Source organism: Neomonachus schauinslandi, chromosome 1 (genome assembly GCF_002201575.2).
Source record: "Neomonachus schauinslandi chromosome 1, ASM220157v2, whole genome shotgun sequence".
Lineage (NCBI taxonomy): Eukaryota > Metazoa > Chordata > Mammalia > Carnivora > Phocidae > Neomonachus > Neomonachus schauinslandi.
Window position 1 is genome coordinate 211,516,743 of NC_058403.1, and position 20,330 is coordinate 211,537,072.

Consider the following 20,330-nt stretch of genomic DNA (forward strand, 5'->3'; position numbering starts at 1 on the left):
AACCCCGGCTCAGCCCGGACGCCTGGGTCCTCAGCGCAGCAGGCGGGCTCCCCCGGGGCGCGGGCGCCGCGCGCAAAGTTGGGCCGCGGGGACGGTGACCTCCGCGCGGCGCCTCCTTTGTTGCGCTCCTCTCCGCTCCGGGGGGAACCCGGGTCCCGCAGCCCCCGGCCCGGCCGCCTCGATCCGGCCCCAGCCACCTGCACAAAGGGAAATAAAACCTCCTCCAATCCCCCTTCACGCTTTCGGAGAGACTTTCCCCGCCGCGGCCGGGAGGTGGGACTTTGGGGAGGGGGCGCGCAGGCGGACGCCCCAGCCCCTACCGGCCCCCCGGCCGCGTCCCGGGCTGCAACGTCAAGGCTTCCCCGCCTCCCCCTCCGCGGCTTCCCCCGCCCCCTCCGCTCCCCCTGCAACCCCCTCGGAGGTGACTGAGACCTTCAGCTGCTCTGGGAAGGGAGGGGAGGCGCTGCCCGCCGAGGGAGGGGGGTGCGGGGCGGGAGGCGCGGGGCCGAGGCCGCGGCAGCCGGACACTGACCCGGAGGAGCGCGGCTGGCAGGAGCGAGCGAGGAGCGCGGGAGGTGGGAGCGGACAGGGCTGACCTTGCTCAGGAGAGCGAGAGGTGCAGAGGCGGGGAGCAGCGGGGAGAGGGAGGCGAGGTGGAAATTGGCTGGGAAATGGGGGTCTGGATGTGACCGCGAGAGGGGGTGAAACTGACCAGCAGATGGGGTGAGAGCGACCACTGTTGAGGGTTGAAATTGAACCAGTATCTGGCGGCGCAACTGACCAGCAGATTGTTCCAGAAGTCACTGGCTAAAATTGATGTTGATGCAGCTGAAGGAAGCGGGGAGGCAACGGGAGGGAGGGAGGTCTGGTGTCCCCTTCCCAAGAGGACTCTTCTCTGCAATCCCGCCCCCCCCCCCCAGGGGACTAATTGCAGCATGGGGGAAGGGGGCTGGGGCAGCTGGCCTTGGGAAGGGAGATGGTATCAGTGCCCGGCGCGTCCTCAGCATCTGTCCCTTTGTGGCTTCTGGGGGTGGAGTCAGGGAGGGGGGACAGAAATGAGAGGGGTCTCGCCTGGCCAGGCTGCCTGTTGGCGCTGCAGCTGTCTGGGGGCGAGGACACTAAGAGGTTTGGGGTAAGGGAAGCAAAGAGGTGTGCTGGCCAATTCCAGAGCAAACACGGTTTTTCTTTCATCCTAAGGGGGCTTGTTCAGCTCCCCCTAATACTGAAGTAAGAGAGGGGTGATCGGGAAGAATGGGGCTGCAGATTCCCTTCTCCCCGTGCCCCACCCCCCGACCCCAGGGTGGGCTTGTGCCTGTGGCTTGGAGGGGAGGGAAACCCAGATGGAAGTCAGAGCTGACACTGGTGGGAAAATGCCCCTGGGGAAGAACAGTGGGTTGGGGCCATGTCTATGCTGTCTGTGCCTTGCTTTCCTGGTTTCTAACAGGGGTTCTAACAGGAAACCCCCAGAGAGCTCAAGGAAGGATCGCCAGAAGGGAGTTATTTTTTCCCATAGGGAAACTGAGGCACAGAGACGGGGAGGACTTGCTCAGAGCCACCCCACAGCTCATGTCTGCCTGCACATCCCGATGTGGCCTGGCTGGGGTGGCACTGGAGACCCACTAGAGTGTCTTCATGGGATCAGCGTTTCTCCGCCTCTGCCCCACTGTTAGCCCCATTTTCCAGGCGACGACACTGAGGTCCAGAGCTGAGCAGGCAAAGCCCCTCACCGCAGCAGGGGCTTCCATATGTCCTCTCCCCAGCTTTGGCCGTGTCGTCCACATGAACCTGTTGAACTCGGTCCTCCTCCTGCAGTGCCTCCATGCCCCCCCCACCCCACCCCCTCTGATCAGCGACAAGACAGCGTCCCTGGGGACTGCTGGGGAGCACGGCAGGTAATTGTCCTGTTTTCTGTCAGCCCCAAGGCAATTCCCGGCTCAGGGATGAGCTGTTGACAGATCTCATCAGATCTGAGCCCTTCCCTGGCGGATAAATAGGAGACGTCTGAGGTATAAATATTTCAAAGGGGCCTTCTAATTACAGGGTGTGTCAGGAATAGCAATTAGAGGCCCCGGAGGCAGAATCAAACGGCGTTTGACTTTCCTGCGCTTTTGAGCTGGCTTCTCCTGGGGCTGCCCGCCCCACCCCCCCACCCCCCGCCCTAAGAAGAGGAGCCGTCAAAGGGTTCTGGGAGGAGAGAGGAACGGGAGATGGTGGATAAGGAGAGTCAGGCTGGGGGGCTGGCGACCTTGCGGTGTGCCCTTGAACCTCAGGAACTCGGGTTTCTGCATGTTGATGGGCAGCGGGGGGGGGGGGCACTGCGCGGACGAAGGCGAGCAGGTGGGGTGGTCTAGGGGTCCTAGGCTGAGGCTTCCTCCCTCCCCCCAACCCCCGTGGTTCGAGAGGCAGTGTATCAGGGCCATCTCCTGGGTGCAGCTCAGTTTCCGGAATCCCAGCTCTCCTGACCTTGGGTGGTGACCCGGGCTGTTTTCCCATCTCTGAGATGGGAGAAGAACAGCTAACCTCTACTGAGCGCTTCTGGGCGCTGTTTGGAGCATCTTTTGTTGTTGCTGGGGGTTTTTTTGTTTGTTTTGAGATACAATTCACATGCCCAACAATTTACCCACTTGAAGTGTGCATTTCAGTTTGAGAATGTTCACAAGATCATGCAACCATCACCACTCATTTCAGAACATTTTCATCACCCCAACAAGAAACCCCATCCCTATGGGCACTCTCTATTCTCCCCACTTCTCCCGCACCTGGCACCTCTAATCCGCTTTCTGTCTCTCTGGGTGGGCCTGTTCTGGACCTTTCACATAAATGGAATCACACTCTATGTCGCTTTTTGTGTCTGGTTCTCTCACTGAGCATCGTGTTTCCAAGGTCCATCCACGTGTGTGTGTGTGTGTGTGTGTGTGTATGTGTGAGCGCCCCATTCCCTTTATGGCCTGATAATATTCTATTGCATGGCACACAGTAGGTGCTCAATATATGCTTTAGGTGGGTGGGACCTTACGAAGGAGCCAGTTGGGGTCCCTGGGGGGGGGGGGCTGTGCCTGCCTTCTCTGTCCCTTCATCCTTGTCTCATGGAACAGCCAGTCTGGAGGGGGGATGGGAGCCAAGGCACCAGGATAAGAAGGGATGGCTCATGGTGGGGCCTAAATACTCTAATCTGATGGAGGAGATGTAGCCCTGTGCTAGGAGCTCCTACTCTGATAGGAGAGACAGTCTCTGCTCTAAGAAGCTCCTAGACACACCCTTGCCTTTTAAAACTTGCAGTTTGATGGGAGAGTCATGGTCTTGACCTCAGAAGCCTCAGTCTGATGGAGGAGATAAGTATATGCCTCAATAGCCTCCCAGTCTGATAGGGGAGGCATGATTCTACCCTCTGAAGCATTTGATCTGATGGAGGAGGCATGGCTCTGATTTCAGGGGTTTCCAGTCTGATTTGAGACATGGCCCTCCTTTTAGGTGCCCCTAGTCTAATGGAGGAGACAAGAGCCTATCCTTAGGAGTCCCTGATAGGGCAGGCATGGTCCAGCCTTCAAGGACACTAGTCTGACAGAGGAGACATAGCTCTGTCGTCATGAGTGCCCCATCTGATGGGAGAGGCATGGCCCAGCCCCTGGAGGCTCTGTCGGCAAGAGTTGCAGTGGAGTGTGGTCATTAAAGGTGTAGCCTCGGAGCCTTGCAATGGCAAACCCAGGTCCTGTCCCTCACTCACTCTGAGACCTTGGCCAAGGAGCTTCCCGCCTCTGTAAAATCGGGCAGTATCACGGCATGTACCCGAGGGAGTGAGCGGCAAGTTTTGGTGTAGAGGGAGCTTGGTGCAGAGCCTGGCACGCAGTTAGAGCCTGGGAAATGGGGCAGCGGCCCCTGTCTCTTTGTGAAGCCCAGGCTCAGGCCAAGTGGGCTCTAGCAGGAGGGCAGGCCACCCCCAAAAGTCCCTCTGCTGTGCGGCGGCCCTCAGGGGGATTGATGGAGGAGATTCTGGGTGAGGCCTGACAGCTCCCCAGGATGACAGACATGGAGCGTGCCAGGGGTGGGGGGAGATGGGGGCTGTCAGCAGTGACTGGGGAAGGGCAGGCTCCAGAGAGTGGGGGGGGCCCAGGGGAGGAGGGGGAGAGTAGGGGGGTGGAGGCCCTGGAGGATCAGCGTGCATGCGTGCACACACACACACACACACGCTCGAGACCCTGATGTGTCGCTACCCCTCTGCTCACTTGCTAGACCCTGGGAACCCCCACCAGGAACTGGGGCCAAGAGAACGGCTCCCAAGTCATAGGATGGGAGAATGAAGCATAAAAGCCTGTGGGGAGATAAGACTAAGACAGTTTCAGTGAGTTCCGCTTAGTTCCCACTAAGTGCCTGGATGGTCTCAGGTGCTGGGGCTACCCTCATCACACAGCTACCCTTGTAAAGCTCACGGTTGACCGGGGTGGGGGGGGTGGGGGTTTGGCAGGTAGATCCTCGGCTGGCCCCAGTGACCCTGACCTGCTGGGGGTCACAGCCACGTGTAATCCCTTTCCTTTGAATGTGGCCAGACCTGTGGCTTGCTTCCAACCAGCAGGACATGGCAAAGGTGATGGGATGCCACTTCTCGCAGACTCCCGTTGCGCTGGCTTTAGGAAGCCAGCCTTCGGAGGGCCATGTAGGCCAGCAGCTGAGGGCAGCCTCTGGCTCAGAGCCCGTGGGGAACTGCCAACAGACGAGTGAGCTTGGAAGCGGATCCGGCCCCAGACGGGCCTTCAGATGAGACCACAGCCCTGGCCCACGTCTCAAGGAAAGCTGCAAGACCCTGAGGCAGAGAACCCGGCAAAGCCACACCCAGACTCCTATGTTTGCCGCTGGGAACTTCTGAGAGATCTCGTTATGCAGGGGTAGCTAATACTGGGGGTGGTGGGCAAGACACACACCTCGTGATGGCGCCCCTCCCAACCACCTCACCCTGTTTTCATCCAGAGCAATCACGGCCTCCAGTGTGTTTGCTTCACTTCACAGCTTATTATTGTTTTTAGATACATTCACGATCTTCTCCCCCATCTTCCGAACGCAACGTCACCATTATGAGGGGGAACCGTTGTTTTTTTTTTTTTTTTTTCTTTAGGGTATTATCGTCGTATGTTTTCCTTCAGTGTTGTAGCCCCAGTGCCTAAAACAGCTCTGGGCACAAAGTAGGTGCTCAATAAAATAAAATAATGTATAATAAATAGGTATATAAATTATGTGTAATTCATACGTTTTATATATAAACTATATCAACATTATATACATTATAAATTTTACAATATGTATTACACATATAAATTTTACACATATTTTATTTTAATATATATTTTGTATATAAATCATATCCTTTTTTTTTTTAGCAAGCAACTTGCTTTGGGAAACTCAAACGAGTGAATCTGCACAAGCTCAGCACAGGTCAGGCAAGTGGCAAGGACTTCTCGAACGTCAGCTGTTTCCCTCACTGAGCGGATCCCGTGTGCCTCACCCGTGCCACACTGAGGGGAGCGCAGCTTGGGGTGAGGGGGTGTCGGCACCTTCCCCGGGGGCCGTGGGGAGCAGGAAGGGCAGAACTGGGCGACCCAGGCGGGGGCGGGCAACCTTTCTCTATCAGGGACCCGACGGTGAGCCCGTTGGCTCCGTCACTGCAGAGCGCAGCGGCCACGCGTTACACGCAAACGGGCACGTCGCCGTGCCAAAAAACTTGGTTCACAAACTAGGCTGTGGGCCGGCTTTGGTCCACCAACCGTAGCTTGCTCATCTGTGTTTTGGGACGGAGTTCATAATCTTTAGTAAAGAAGAGTTAACAGATGGCACGCACACACGGGGACAAGCGACAAGAGCTCAGGGAATGGTCTGCAAGAAGGGATCAGAGTGAACGGGGGCCCCACGCCTCATCTCTTCCACAAGCGCTTCTTCGGCTGGATGCTTTCCTCTGACCGCCGGTCTGAACAGACTCCTTGCAGGCACCATGTGCGACCCTGACTCTGACCTTGGGGAAAAGAGGCCGCGGTGTGCTGGCCCCCCCCGCACGCGGCACCGATTTGCAGCCCCTCCACCATCATTATTTCAGAACCGGGGCCCCGGGGCCTGTCTTCAAGGCCGGGAGCTGCGAGGTGAGGACCCGGGGGCCTGGCTGGATCCCAGTCCGCTTCTTCCAGTCCTACTTAAGCACAGAAATCATTGCAAGAAAGTGGATCCCCAAAGTGGGGGCTTCTCATCTCCCAAACTCTGACAGCAAGAAGCACAAAGCCTCATTACCAAATGCCAAACAAATGTGAGTGTGCTTGAGAGACAGAGAGAGGAGGGCTGAGGCCAGCGACCCCGGGAGGGGGGGAGCAGAGCTGGGGGGGCATGTGCTGAAGGAGTCTGGCGGGAGCATAAAACCTTCAACTAGAAAACTGTGAAGTGGGAGAAAATTATACCGGAGTTGAAGTCTGGCAACCTTGAAAGAACGTGAGCCTCAGAATCTATTTCCTGGTCACGTGACCAATGACATACTGCGATCTACTGCTACGTAACAAATTCTCCCCAAACACCCACTAATCAACGAGCCTTTACCACCTCACAGCTTGCGAGAACCAGAGGCCAGATTGGCCACATTGTGTGGTTCTGTGGCCACCCCCAGAAGCTGGCAGAACAGGGGCCCAGGCCAGACAGTGGTTCCTTTCATTGGCTCGCGGGTTTTGTGGCCGGAGGGGGCAGCGCTAATAAAGGGTGGGTGTGTTCTCCTGCGTGCCTCCCCCCAAACACGGCCGAGCCCTTGCGGCTGTCAAAGAACGACCACGAGGCCTGCCGGGAGCTGAGCGCTGTTCCAGGGAGGCCACAGCCCCGAATGGAGGGCCAGGAGGGCGGCACTGTGAGCTGGGGACCCCGAGGTCCCCGAGGGCCAGCAGGTGGGGGGACAGGAGAAACCGAGTCCCTCGGCCAAAGCCCTCGCTGGCCCTGCCGCCTCAGAGGATGTCGGGGTTTGTCCAGTCACACGTGGCTCTGGTTGGTGCCAAGGCATCCTGCCCCACCGTCAGCTGAAGCTGGACACGGGACCTTGACCTGGGGAAGGGCCTGGGGTCTCAGTTGCTGCCGCTGCTGTCCTCGCTGTCCGAATAGGCCCCCAGCTGGCTCAGGGAGGAGGCGCCGGGCGCCCAGGGTGCAGGGTCAGCTGGCTTCCCGCTCTGCATGGGGCCTGGTGAGAGGCGAGAGCTAGCCTACGCAGCTTCAACCCCACAGCCCTGGTTCGGGGCACACCACCCCCTCTCCCCACCACTCAGAGGATTCCCCCAAGCTGCAAGGCCACACTGGGGGCGCTGCTGCCACCTGGTGGCCTCCCAAGGCGCTGCACCCCGGTCCCAGGACCCCAGGGCACCTACCCTGGGTGGTGGGTGACGGTGCCAGGCCCTCCTGGGCGCTGCAACCCAGGTCTGTTCTCTTCACCACGACTAGGCCTGACAGCTGGGGCCTGCTGCCAAGGGTGCCAACACTCCGTTCCCAGCTCTCCGCCTTCCTCTTGGCTTTTGGGGCCTGAGAGTGAGGGGGGACATGAGTGGGTGACTGGCCCAAATGCCACCTTCTCCAGCCTCCCTGCACTTAACACTTCCTAAAATCACACCACGCCTTCTCCCCTCCGTGCATTTACCGACGCCATTCCCAACACCTGCAATGCCCCCTTTCCTCTAAGGCATTTGGTGAACTCCTACTCACCCTTCAATACCCAACCCAAGTATCAGCTCCTCTGGGAAACCTTTCTTTACAGTTCAGGCTCAAGTGATCAAGTGAGTGCTGCATGTCCATGCTCCCCGTGCCCTCCACTGCCTTAGTACATACCCCCCATCTATGCTGGGGGTTCCTGTCGTGTGCATGACTGGGTCCCCAGGGCTACAAACAACTCCTGGCATGAAGATGCTCTATCAATGTTTGATGGAATGAGGAAAAATGGAGGCCCCCACTTTGGGGACTTGTGAAGGGAAGGCAGAGAGGGGCTCAGCCCCACCTCCAGCCCTTCAACTGTACAGGAAAGGACCCCTTTTATCTGTTTTCTGTTGAAATAGAGGAACGAGAACGCCTGGATTCAGGAGGTCCTGTCTGAGCTAGGAGCTGGAGCTGCAGGGGCATGAAGGACAGGGTGCCGCCTTCTCGGGGCCCACCATCCGAGGGATGAGGAAGAACGGACAAGCAAACAGATCAACAGGGCAAAGTCTGTGCTGACAAGTGGTGTGACACAAAGACAGACGTCAGTGTGGCATGACAGCGCGAGGGAACAGTGGCCAGTCGATAAGGCGGTCAGGGCAGGTCTCCTCAGAGAGGGGACTGTGGGCTGACATCAAAACGAGGAGGAGTTAACAAGCGGAGACGTGAGGGACAATGCTCCAGGTGGCGGACTGGGCTTGGCACATGCAAGGGGGCTGGCTCGGCTGGAGCTGGGACCCGCGAGTGCTGCCCGGGGCAGACATGGTCCAGTGGGGTGTGAGGAGAGGCAGCGATCCCAGCCGCAGCTTTCTGAGCCGACTCACGCGGCCCCCGGCGTTAGCCCTTGTGAGCCCCTCCCCAAGCCTGTGTCCACCGGATGCACACGCTGCCACTAAATGAAACCACGGACACGGACACAGGCGCCACAGGCGTGGAAGGCGACGGGCTCCCATAAGCGTCACGGTGAGCGTTTGGGAAGTCTCAGCAGAGCCGTATTGCGCAAAACTAAACAAAAAGTCTGTCATCAAACTAGGTGCGAGGAAGACACCTGGAACAGACGGGGGGGCAGCAAAGAAACACAGATTGCTTTCACAGTGGCTCCGATCTCGTTCCACGTGAAAGAAAAAAAAGGAAATTTTAGACAACTCTGGGAGCGGTTTATGCAAGAAAAGACAGTGTGAGACCCGTCACCAGGGGACGGATCCTCAAAGAAAACGCTCTGGTTCTGTGTTGGAGAGTAACGGATGGGCGTGCACGACCCCCAGGGCCATTCTCTCTGCTGACAGTCCTGGGAGCCCCACGGGAACATGGCTGCACCCCAGAAAGACTACACTTCCCATCCTCCCTTGCAGCAGGATGTGCTCAGGTGGCTCGGCTCCGACCAGCGGGATGTGCGCAGCAGGATGTGTGGGACCGAGGCTACAGCGCCCCGAACGCCCTCCTCCCCTGCCGGGCCCTCGCCCCGGGCTAGGATGTGAAGGTGGTACTGAGACAGCACGCAGGGAGGGCAGCCCCCCAGGCCAGCAGAACCGCCAGGAGGAAGCCTGGGCCCGACGCCGTTCGGGGTGGCCGGGCACAACTTTCCAACAGAGAAGTAACCTCCCTGCGGTCGGAACCGCGTGACTCTGGGTCTCACCCAGTGGCTGAACCTGCATCTCGCTAGCGTCGACCACGAAGACGTCCGAGTTAAAATAAAACGTGTCTGGGTGACTTCTACTTATCGCTTCCCGCCTCCGCCCTGACTGCGATGAACACGCCAGCGTGGCCCTGACCCCCGGGGATGAGACGCTGTGCTGGAAAGTCCACCCGCCAAATCCGCCTCCCTCCCCGTGCCGCAGCCCCCAGGTCCCCCGCGGCTCACCAGTCGGGCTGCCTCTGCCGCTGAGCTGCGGGGCCCTGGCGGGGACCCCTCTCACCCCCACCCCGGCCGGAAGCTGTGACCCCAGAGCTGGGACCGACGCTCCAGGAGAGCAGACGGAGAAGCTGGAAAGAGCCTGGGTCCCCGAGCGCTGGGAGCAGCACAGCCTGCAAGTCCTGGCGGTCACCCCAGGGCTATTACGGGGACCGAGAAATACACACCTGTGTTCCTAAGTCTCCAAGTTTGGGGGTCTGCTCGTCTCAGCGGCTGAGCAGAGGCCGGTGAACTGCAGCCCTGCACGCCTGCCACCGCTTTCGGAGACAAGGTTGTCCCGGCACACGGCGGCCCGCTGACTCACAGCTGGTCTCCGGCACGGCCGGGCTCCCCCTCTGCTGCCCTGAGAGCACTGGGGGGAGGGGCGCACTCACCTCATCCAGGATGGCGGTGGGCTTGGGCCGGAGGGCCAGCCGTGGTGCGGCGGGAGCAGGCGCGTCCTCCTCCGAATCGGAGTCCTCCAGCAGCCGGCGTTTGCGCGCCGCCTCCACCAAGGCCCTGTGGGATGGCACACGTGCCTGCGATCCCCCGCCCGGCTCGCCAACCCCCACCCCCCCGACAGCAGTGAGCGGGGCACGGAGGGGCACCCAAACTCCTCGCAATCCTCTCGGTCCTCAGAGGGCGGCGTGGTTAAGTGCTGGCTGATGGCAGCAGCCCGCCTCGGCTGGGACCCCGGCTGGGTGACTCGGTCGGGGCCACGCCTGGAGCTCCCCACACGCAGACTCCTCTCCCGGCTATTCGCCACCCTGCCCACCTGCTGGTTCCGCCGGAGCCCCTACTATGCGCCCAGCCCTGTTCCAGGCCCTGGGAACGCAGAAGCCAAACCAAGCCCCCGTCCGGATTCTGGAGGAGGGAGGGAAAGAGGGAGGCAATGAACCAGGAGATGGGTGAAGCAGCGCGAAGGTTCCAGGGTGGACAGTGCCGTGCAGAGAGCGTGAACGCAGCAGGCCTGGGCGAATCATCAAACCTGGGGGGTGCTGTCGGTGACCCCGACACAGACGCCATGGGAGAAAGTGAGATGGGGGGGCGCGTGGGGAAGGCCTCCTGCAGCAGGGACACTTGAGGGAGCCACGGAAGATCTGGAAGGAGGGTGTTCCAGGCGGAAGCCTGAGCAAAGGCTGTGAGTGGGTCGAGCACCTGGGACTCCCGCCCGGCCCCACGCGGCCCACTCACGCCGTCTCCCGCTCATCCTCCTCCCGCTCCTGCTTCTGCCGCTGCTCCTCTGACAGACGGTGCTGCCGCAGCATGGCCTCGAAGTCCACGTGCGCCTGCCGCTGGTTCAGGTCCTTGAGCTCCTGCAGGTTCTCCAGAACCTCCATCTCCAGCTTCGAGTCCTTGGTCCGGTTCTCCAGCACCTGGCGGGCAGGACCCAGGCTGAGCGTGCGGGGCCGCCGCCCCTCCGTGCAGCTGCTGGGGCTGAGGGGGGGCAGCACCCGCCAGGGGAGGAGCGCCCACAGCGCCTGCTCAGGGGCCTCCTGCCCGGTCCCCCTGCTGCCCCCATTTCCCAGCTCAGAGCACCCAGGCTTGGGGACGGGGAGTGGTCTCCTGAGGCCCCAGGGTTGGACGTCCAGCCCAGCTCCTTCATGAAATAAAAGGAAAAACACAGATGAGGGGCCTGGCTGGCTGTTAGGGGAACGCGCGACTCTCGATCTCCGGGTCGTGAGTTCGAGCCCCATGTTGGGTGTGCAGCTACTTAAAAAAAAAAAAAAGGAACAAAGATTAAAGACGACAATTGTTACACGCCAGGCCCCAGGCTGACACACTGCCAAGCGTAAGCTTGTTTCATCTCTGCGACGCTGCAGAGGAACCAGGCCAGCCCGGGTGTCCGAGGCGTGGGTGGGAAGCCTGCGTCAGCCGCTTCTGGGCTGAGACCCCGTACAGAGGGAAGCAGCAGGCCCGAGGTTTTGAATATGCGTCCCCCAATTCTCTGATGCTCCTCCCCTGAAAAAGCAGAGCTTCGTTCCCCTTCCCGTGAGTGCGGGCTGGACTGACCCAGTCCAGCGAGCCACTCTGAGAGTGGGCCCTAAAAGGCCTCCTCACTGCTCCTCTGGATCACTGGCTCTGGGGAGGCCAGCGCCATGTCGTGCAGGGTGCAGAGGCCCCCGTGGCAGGGGCGTGGCCAGCTGAGCCTTCACAAGATGCTCAGCTTGACTTGGGCCCTCCTGAGAGACCCCAGGCCTGGGCGCCTGGGTGGCTCAGTTGGTTAAGCGACTGCCTTCAGCTCAGGTCATGATCCCGGGGTCCTGGGATCGAGTCCCACATCGGGCTCCCGGCTCAGCGGGAAGCCTGCTTCTCCCTCTCCCACTCCCCCTGCTTGTGTTCCTGCTCTCGCTGTCTCTCTGTCAAATAAATAAATAAAATCTTAAAAAAAAAAAAAAAAAAAGAAATAGTTTATAGGGACACATAACTTAAAAAAAAAAAAAAAGGGACCCCAGGCCTGAACACCCAGCTCAGCTCCCTGGGCCTCCTGACCCCCAGAAACTGGAGGATCAGAGGTGTTTGTTAAGTTGCGGTTTTGGGGTACCTAATTAGGCCGTAAGCCCCTGTGGCCATGTGGGCGGTCCACGATGGACATGACCACGCATGTGGCTCTGGGCACACGCCGCCTCTGCGGAGCCTGCCTCCCTCCCTGCCGCTCCACTTGCCACGGAACACCCTGTGTCAGGCCCGGCAGAAGAGGCCAGCGGGAGATGACGATTTGTTTGAAGAGGACCAATCAGAGTTTCAACACTCAGGGATTCCTGCCTACGTGCCGGGCCCCGTCCCCAGAGTTTCACATGTACAAACTCACTTAAGCCCCACCACAACCTCTGAGGCTGGTCTTCAATCCCATTTGACACACCAGGATGCCGAGGCACAGAGAGTCCAAGTGCCTTGCCCAAGGTCACACAGCCAGGAAACATTCAAGAGAATGTTTCCTTCCATACTTCTAGTCTTCACAGCCACTGGTCATGGGCGTCTTCTTTGCAAACTGGGGGGTAGCCGGCCGCAGGAAGCACCTTGCATTCTCAAGTCCAACTTCCTGCCTCCTGATACTCATTTCCTCTGGCTGCATGACAATCTGCCACCATCTCAATGGCTTAACACCACAGGGACCTCGCTGGCCCCTGGCTGGTGTGGGTCAGGAGCCCGGCGCGGTGCGGCTGGGTTCTCCGACAAGGCTTCCACAGGCTGAAATCAGGGGCCGGTGGTCTCATCCGAGGCCCGGCCTCGCTCGGACTGCTGGCAGAATTCTGTTCCTGGTGGTTGTGGGACTGAGGTCCCCGCTTTCTTGCTGACTGTTGACGGGGACCCCCACTGCTCCCTGCCATGCGGGCCCCCACTCCAGGCCTGCTCCTTCACATCGCTAATGTCCTCTAGACCCAGATGAAAGGCTCAGGTGAGAGATCTGGCCCGTTGGATAACCTCCCTTTCCTGAGGTCGACCGTGACCCAACCTAACAACCTGATCGCAGGAGTGAGATCCTTGTGTGCACACTCCCAGGGCTACACAGGGTGTGTGACCAGGAGGCAGGGCTCCCGGGGCCACCTTGGAGCTCTGCCCACCCCACTTCCCGGCCCGGGGGCCGAGGCAGGAAGAGGTGCACGTAGGCAGCTCCCGGCTCACCTTCATGGGGTTGTTCAACTCCTCGTCCTCCCGCTCCTTCTGCATCCTCTTCTCCTCCTCCTCCAGGAGCTTCTCCGCCTGGAAGTTCCGTGTGGCTCCGTGCTCCATGGTGTAGTCTGTGTTCTCGGGGTCTGTCTGGAAGGGAGAACGGGCAGACGTCAGTCCTATGTCCCTGGGCATCAAGAGCTCCTGCTAGCCAGCAGCCAGCAGCCTGGGACACCTCCTCTCCATGCCTCACTCCTGCTCATGCCTTTCCTTGTCTTTTTTTTTTTCTTGTTTAAGATTTATTTATTTTAGAGACAGAGCGAGCCTGAGCTGGAGGGGAGAGAGAGAATCTCAAACAGACTCCCTGCTGAGTGCCGAGCCCGACATGGAGCCTGACACGGGGCTCGATCTCATGACCCTGAGATCAGGACCTGAGCTGAAACCAAGAGTCGGACACTCAGCCACTGCGCCCCCCAGGCACCCCCCCCTTTTCTTGTCAAATGCCTGGGTCAAACGCTACTTTCTAGTGTTCCTGTCCTCTTTCACAAAACGCCAAACTCCACAGCATGATCTTCAGACCCCTCTGCACCTGCCTGCTGCCGCCCTCCGCCCTCCGCGAATACAAGTCTCTGGGCCTTTGCACGTGTCCTGCCTTCCTGTCTGCTCTGTGCGTGTGTGCATGTGTGTGCGCTCACGTGTGCATCTGTTCACGATTTTCCATACTTATAAATCACGTATCAAGTACACACACAGCATGCTCCTACACGCATTTCTAGGATGGAGAGGGGAAATATAAGCTGGCATCCTGGATGAGACCCTGGAGCAGAAAGACAGCATCAGGAAAAACACGGAAACCCACGTCGTGTGTGGAACGTGGCTAACGGTAACGTTCGGTGTCGGTTTCTTACTGCGACAGAGACGGCGACAGAGACGGCGGCACTGCCGGCGTGGAGGATGCAGGCGGGAGGGGAAGCGGGCAAGGGGCCGGCGCGACCCTCTGTGCCAGCTCTGCAGCTTTGCCGTGTGTCCAGAAGTACTGTGTCCAGGCACGGGGCTGGCTGGGCAGGGGGAGCGGCAGGTGGATTTCCGGCGCCGGCCCCGCAGCTCCGTCTGAGCTCTGCTTCTACCACGCTGGAGCGTGATTGAGCGTGAAGTGGAAGGGGCCCCGTCACACACCACGGTGTGGGGGAGCCCGGAACCACACCAGGACACAAGTGCAAGGACAGAGTGCGTGGCGCCACTCACGGAAAACATCTGCAACGGGCAGGCCCCCAGACGGAGAGCAGACGGGTGGCTCCCAGGGCGGGGGCGGGCACAATGGGGACCGACTGCTAACGGTTATGGGGCTCATTTCGGGGGTGGTGGAAATTTCCTGGAATTGGGCACAGGGTCAGTTTAGTCTGCCGTGAATACACTGAACACCACCGGGTCATGCACTGTAAAAGGTGAACTGCAGGATATCTGAATCACATCTCACTACAGCTGTTGTTTAAAAAGTACTCCAAATGGGGGCACCCGGGTGGCGCAGTCGGTTGAGCATCCGACTCTTGACTTCGGCTCAGGTCGTGATCTCCAGGCGGTGAGATCGAGCCCTGCGTTGGGCTCGCGGTCAGTGGGGAGTCTGCTTGAGAGTCTCTCTCCCTCTGCCCCTCCCCCGCAGCCTGTGAGTGCACGTGCTTGCTCTCTCTCAAATAAATAATCTTTTTTTTTTTTTTTTTTAAAGATTTTATTTATTTATTTGAGACAGAGAGAATGAGAGAGACAGAGAGCACATGAGAGGGGGGAGGGTCAGAGGGAGAAGCAGGCTCCCTGCCGAGCAGGGAGCCCGATGCGGGACTCGATCCAGGGACTCCAGGATCATGACCTGAGCCGAAGGCAGTCGCTCAACCAACTGAGCCACCCAGGCGCCCTCAAATAAATAATCTTAAAAAGAAAAAAGTAATCAAAACATGTAATTCTTTCAATGTACTCTTTTTATACCCAAAAGGAAGAGCGTTTGGTAGAAAGAAACTCCAACAGAACGTAAGGTCCTCGGCCGTTCCCCCAAATTCTCAACACAGTCGTGGCCGTGACCGTGACTGGCTGCCACGTCACGGTGCAGTCTGTTCCCTGAATCCTATGTCACGGAACATCCGGGCCTTTGTACATAATGCTGCCGGGAACAAGTCTGTCTCCTGGGGGCAGGGTGAAACAGGAGCTCCGTGGAGGGAGAGGAGAGGAGCAGGGAGCCCCCGGGGGGAAGGACCAGCCCGACTGGGCTGGTGTCTACCTTGAAGGTGATCTCTGCCAGGCATCGTGTGCACTTGATGTAGAAGCGGAAGATGGGCAGGCCCAGGTAGGCCTCGTTCTGCACTGTCTCCTTGCGCGCATTGAACTTCTTGCCCTTGTAGATGTACTCTCCGCATGTCTTACACCTGTGGGGCAGGACAGAGGGACTCAAGCCATCATGGCACCCTGGTGCCTACTGGTGGGACGCTGGCATTCTGGCAGATGGCTGCTGGCATACCTCACGGGACAGGGAGCTCCCCCATTCCCGAGGCAGACTGCCTCAGACTCCCCCCACCTGGCGCGCTCTTCTGATTGTGTGCCTGGACCTTGGCCCCGGGGTCCCCTTCCAGGAAAGCGCCCAGACGACCCAGACTCGCCTGTCACACGCTTGCAGCAGCCTGTTCCCCACAGCGTCCTCCCTGCCCCGCCTAGGCCCTGGCACACAGCAGGTGCCTGAAAGGATAGCTGAGTTTTAAAAATAAATGGATGAAGGAGAGAGAGAAACAGACCAATGATATGCAAAAACACACTGAGTTTCAGAGAACAAGGTGTCTGACGATTGGGTGTATCCGACTTCAATTTGCTAAAACGTGAAAAAGCGTGAGGCTCCAAATCGGCAAGACACGATAATTGTGAAGTGGTACAAAGGGCAAACCATGGAAGGGGTCAGGCAGTGGGTCATGAGGGCCTCTCTGAGGAGATAAGGTTTTTTTAAGATTTTATTGAAAAAAGTTTTTTGAAATATATATTTTTAAAGCTTACTATTTTCTAAAAAATTAATCTGTACACCTAACGTGGGGCTTGAACTCATGACCCTGAGATCAAGAGGGTCTACCAACTGAGCCAGCCAGGTGCCCCTGAGAGGGTGAGATTTAAGCCAAGACCTGAGGGGTGAAGAAGAGCTGGCCAGGTGAGAGCAGAAGGAAGAATGTTCCAGGCAGAAGGAACAGCCTGTGCAAAGGTCCTGCGGTATGAAGAAGTGTGGCTGCTGGAGGCGGTGAATCAGTACACGGGATCCCATCTCTGCACTCATGCTTATTACCCACAATCAAGATCCTGAGGCAGATACTGGCCGGGAGCTCTGAGTCAGGGGGGTTAATCCCGATCTGTGAGGAAAGTGAGGGCTGGCACAGTCCCGCACTCACTGGGTCGATGTCTGAGCCTGCACTGGGGACCCGGTCTGAGTGCCAGGGATGAGCCGCTCTAGGGGGGTGTCAGGCACCGGGTCTGTCTCCCAGGACTGATGTGGGGGGCCACGTGAGGGGCCACGGGGGGGTCACACGGGGGGGCACTCACCTCATGTTGAAGGGAGCCATCAACCGCACCACATACTGCCGATCTTTGGGGAGCTTGAGTTTGGGGATCTTTGACGGGTCAAAGTCGGGCGGGTAGTATTTCTGTGGGAAGTGAAAGTGTCAGGGGAGCTGTCTTGGGCACAGGAGCAGGCCAGGAGAAGAGGGAGGAACTGTACCCAGGTCCCCTGGACCACCCCGCGGTCTGATGATTTGTTGGGAGGGCTCCTAGGACTCAGCATACACTCGGACTTATGGCTACCACTTACTACGGCAAAAGGACACAGCAACGCATCAGCAAAGGGAAAAGGTGTGTCGGAAGGGGTCCGGGGAGACCAGGCACAGGCTTCCAGAGTCTTCTCCCCGTGGAATCACACAGGACGTGTTAATCACCCCAGTGAGGAAATACGACCACACACTGAGATGGTGTCTCCCAGAGAAGCACACAGGGAGCCCAGGGCTTTCACTGAGGGATGGTCACCCGGCCCCTCTGCCTCACAGCTTCCAATATTCCAGACCCCGGAAGGCCAGCCGGTGCTCAGCATGACCCATGGTGTTCGTACAAAGAGTGTAAGCAAGGGAACCATCCTGAGATTCCAGGTCCCGGATGCCAGCCAAGGTCCAACCTGGCAAGCCAGCCGCGATGGCGGCCTCGGGCCTTCTGTATGAGCTGCTCCGGCACGGGAGTCTGAGCTGGGATATATGCGGAAGGCAGGTGTGGATCATGGAAAACAGCTTCACTGGACAATCAGAAAATAAAGCAGTTCGTATTCTGAGCACCTACTAGGTGCAGGGCGCTGCTACACGGAACACTTTACAGCCCTTGCCTCACAGAATGCTTGCAGAGCCTCTACGAGGCAGAGCGGATGTGCCCACGTCACAGAGGAGGAAACTGAGTCCCGGAGGGGACACGGCTCTGGGGGAAGCAGCGCGGCCCGGTGATCAGGGGCCTGGGTCCGAGTCCTCCTCTCCCTGGCTATCTCCCTGGGCCTCGCTGTCCTCATCTGAACGGAGGGACCCCGTCCGCCTCCGCAATCTGATGGGCAGCGCGCTGGCACAGTATGCACCAGGAAATGATGAGGACGGAGGGCTCCCAGCTGGACCGTCAGGACGGAAGGTCTTTCGTGGACACGGAGTCCAGCACCTGCCCTGGACTGTGAAGACGCCGGGGATGGATACCTAACTGCTGGTAAGATCAGAGCGCGGAGCCGCAGGGAGTGGCCTCGGCCCGCCGGTGGAAGCCTGGGCTCTTGGCCTTACATCCTGGGCTTACACACTCCCAGGCCGGGGAGCTCACTCCCCGCCACGGAGCACACACCCCTCCCGGGGGCTGCGGACGGGGACTCGGAACTCAGGGGCCGCATCCTGCCTTCTGAGCCCCCCCACCGGTTTTCCAACAGAGTCGGGAGAAGCCGAGCCGGCTGGGAGGGTCCCCCGCCAGCGAAGCGGAAGAGCGGAGCAAAGACGAAGCCCCCTGGGCACGCGAACCCCTGGACCCCGGGGGGGGGCGGGGGCCTCACGGAGCCACGCGCCTGGAGGAGGAGGAGCGAACGGCAATACTGTCAAGGCGGACCCGCCCCCAAGGGACGTGACTGGCTAACTCCCTTCGGCACAACCAATCAGGCGAAGAGATGGAGCAAACATGTTAAGCCCCGCCCCGAAGGCCACGGAAGGTAATTGGGAGGTTTCTGAAAGCCCCGCCCCGCGGAAGACCGCTGGAGAAGAGAAAAAGGTTCCAATAGGAGAGCATAGGAAACCCACCGAGGCCGGAGCTCCGAGGTGTCCCGCCCCGGCTAGAAAGCCCTAGTCACCAAATACTTACGTTTAAAACTTTTCGCTCCGACATCTTTGCCTCCTACTTCTCTCACAAGCACGAGAAGGCTGCTTAGGCTCGGTGTTTGCCTAACTCCGCTGACCGTCCCTTGTATTTCCGCTAGCGTCACTTCCTCCACTCTATTATTGGTTGGAGGATATCAGGTACCCTTTTCATTGGCTTTGGTCCCCGTCTGTCAAGCGCCGAATCCGGCTCCCTTCCCTTCCGAATTACACCCTCGCTAGTGGGTGACAAAGGTTCCGGAGGTCGGCTGATTTGAAGTTCTGGGGAGGTTCTGCGCCCCCTAGAGGTGAGCAGCAGCTCACAAAAATTCCGTCGTGATGCGCCGTGGCCGCTGCTCGCGACATTCCCTGCTCTTCACTCCTTTCTGGAGCGAGCACGGAGGTCGGCGTTGAGTGCTTACTCTGTGTGCTGGGCTGCGGGAAGCCACACGTGTTCCTGTGTCCCTAGCGCGCACCAGGGGACCAGGGACAGCTCCCACGGGCTCATGTCCACAGAGCAGCCTGGACGCCCTCCCCCAGGTTAACCTGGAGTCCCGGGCAGAGACTCATAGACCAGCTCCCGCACCCACCTGCCCTTCACACATGCACGCATCCCCTCCCGCACCCACCTGCCCTGCACATGCACACCAGCTCCCAAACCCACCTGGTGCAACAGAGCAGTGTTGGGTCAGTGGAGAGAAGGGGCACCTGAGAGGGTGTGTGAGCTTCCTGTGGCTGCTGCATGGTTACTGCAAGCTCGCTGTCCTAGAACCACACACGTTTATTATCCTATGGTTTGGAGGTCAGGAGTCTAAAGTTGGGGCACCCGGGTGGCTCAGTTGGTTAGGCATCGGACTCTATCTCAGCTCAGATCATGATCTCAGGGTCGTGGTATGGAGCCCTGCGTCAGTGTGGAGCCTGCTTAGAATTCTCCCTCTCGGGCGCCTGGGTGGCTCAGTTGGTTGGGCGACTGCCTTCGGCTCAGGTCATGATCCTGGAGTCCCGGGATCGAGTCCCGCATCGGGCTCCCTGCTCGGCAGGGAGTCTGCTTCTCCCTCTGACCCTCCCCCCTCTCATGTGCTCTCTGTCTCATTCTCTCTCTCTCAAATAAAAAAAAAAAATGAATGAATCATTTGGCTTAAAAAAAAAAAAAAAGAATTCTCCCTCTCCCTCTGTCCTTGCCCTCGTGTGTGTTCTCTCTCTCTCTCTTTCATTCTCTTTCTCTCATTCTCTTTCTCTCTATTTCTCACGCCACGCCACGGCGCATCACGACGGAATTTTTGTGAGCTGCTGCTCACCTCTAGGGGGCGCAGAACCTCCCCAGAACTTCAAATCAGCCGACCTCCGGAACCTTTGTCACCCACTAGCGAGGGTGTAATTCGGAAGGGAAGGGAGCCGGATTCGGCGCTTGACAGACGGGGACCAAAGCCAATGAAAAGGGTAGGGATTTCTCAAACTCATACCCAGGGTGGAGGGGAGAGAAGTCTAAAGTGGATGGGAGAGGGCTCCAGGGCGGAATCTGTTTCCCCGACCTTCCCAGCTTCCGGAGTCCACCTGCACGCCACAACTCATGGCCTGGTATCCACTCTGGCCTCTGCTTCTGTCGGCCCATCACCTTCCCTCTCTCCCTCTGACCCTTGTCATTAGGCCACCTGGACCATCCAGGATAACCCGCCATGACGTCCGTTCACTTAATACAGGATCCTTAATCTTTGAATTAAGGATCCTCATGATTCTTAATTTAATCACATCCGCAAAGTCCC

The 20,330-nt window shown here is 58.8% G+C and overlaps 1 protein-coding gene across 1 annotated transcript; it reads right to left on the reverse strand.

The window, feature by feature from the left end:
• Positions 1–5,299: 5,299 nt before the first annotated feature.
• Positions 5,300–18,659, reverse strand: YJU2 (YJU2 splicing factor homolog). Its single transcript, XM_044918504.1, has 8 exons — positions 18,575–18,659; positions 16,757–16,857; positions 15,462–15,606; positions 13,208–13,342; positions 10,775–10,956; positions 9,976–10,099; positions 7,391–7,524; positions 5,300–7,206 (listed from the first exon to the last, which is right to left on the reverse strand). Exons 1-8 carry the CDS (start codon positions 18,596–18,598, stop codon positions 7,077–7,079), a joined length of 975 nt encoding a protein of 324 aa, XP_044774439.1. The 5' UTR covers positions 18,599–18,659; the 3' UTR covers positions 5,300–7,076.
• Positions 18,660–20,330: the final 1,671 nt, after the last annotated feature.

Excerpts from the sequence above, each read along its gene's own strand:
- YJU2 (XM_044918504.1), bottom strand. The coding sequence starts at position 18,598 with ATGTCGGAGCGAAAAGTTTTAAAC. Across the intron at positions 16,858-18,574 it reads CGGAGCGAAAAGTTTTAAAC|AAATACTACCCGCCCGACTT; the intron begins GTAAGTATTTGG and ends CACTTCCCACAG. Across the intron at positions 7,207-7,390 it reads GCCCAGGAGGGCCTGGCACC|CTCTCGCCTCTCACCAGGCC; the intron begins GTCACCCACCAC and ends TGCGTAGGCTAG.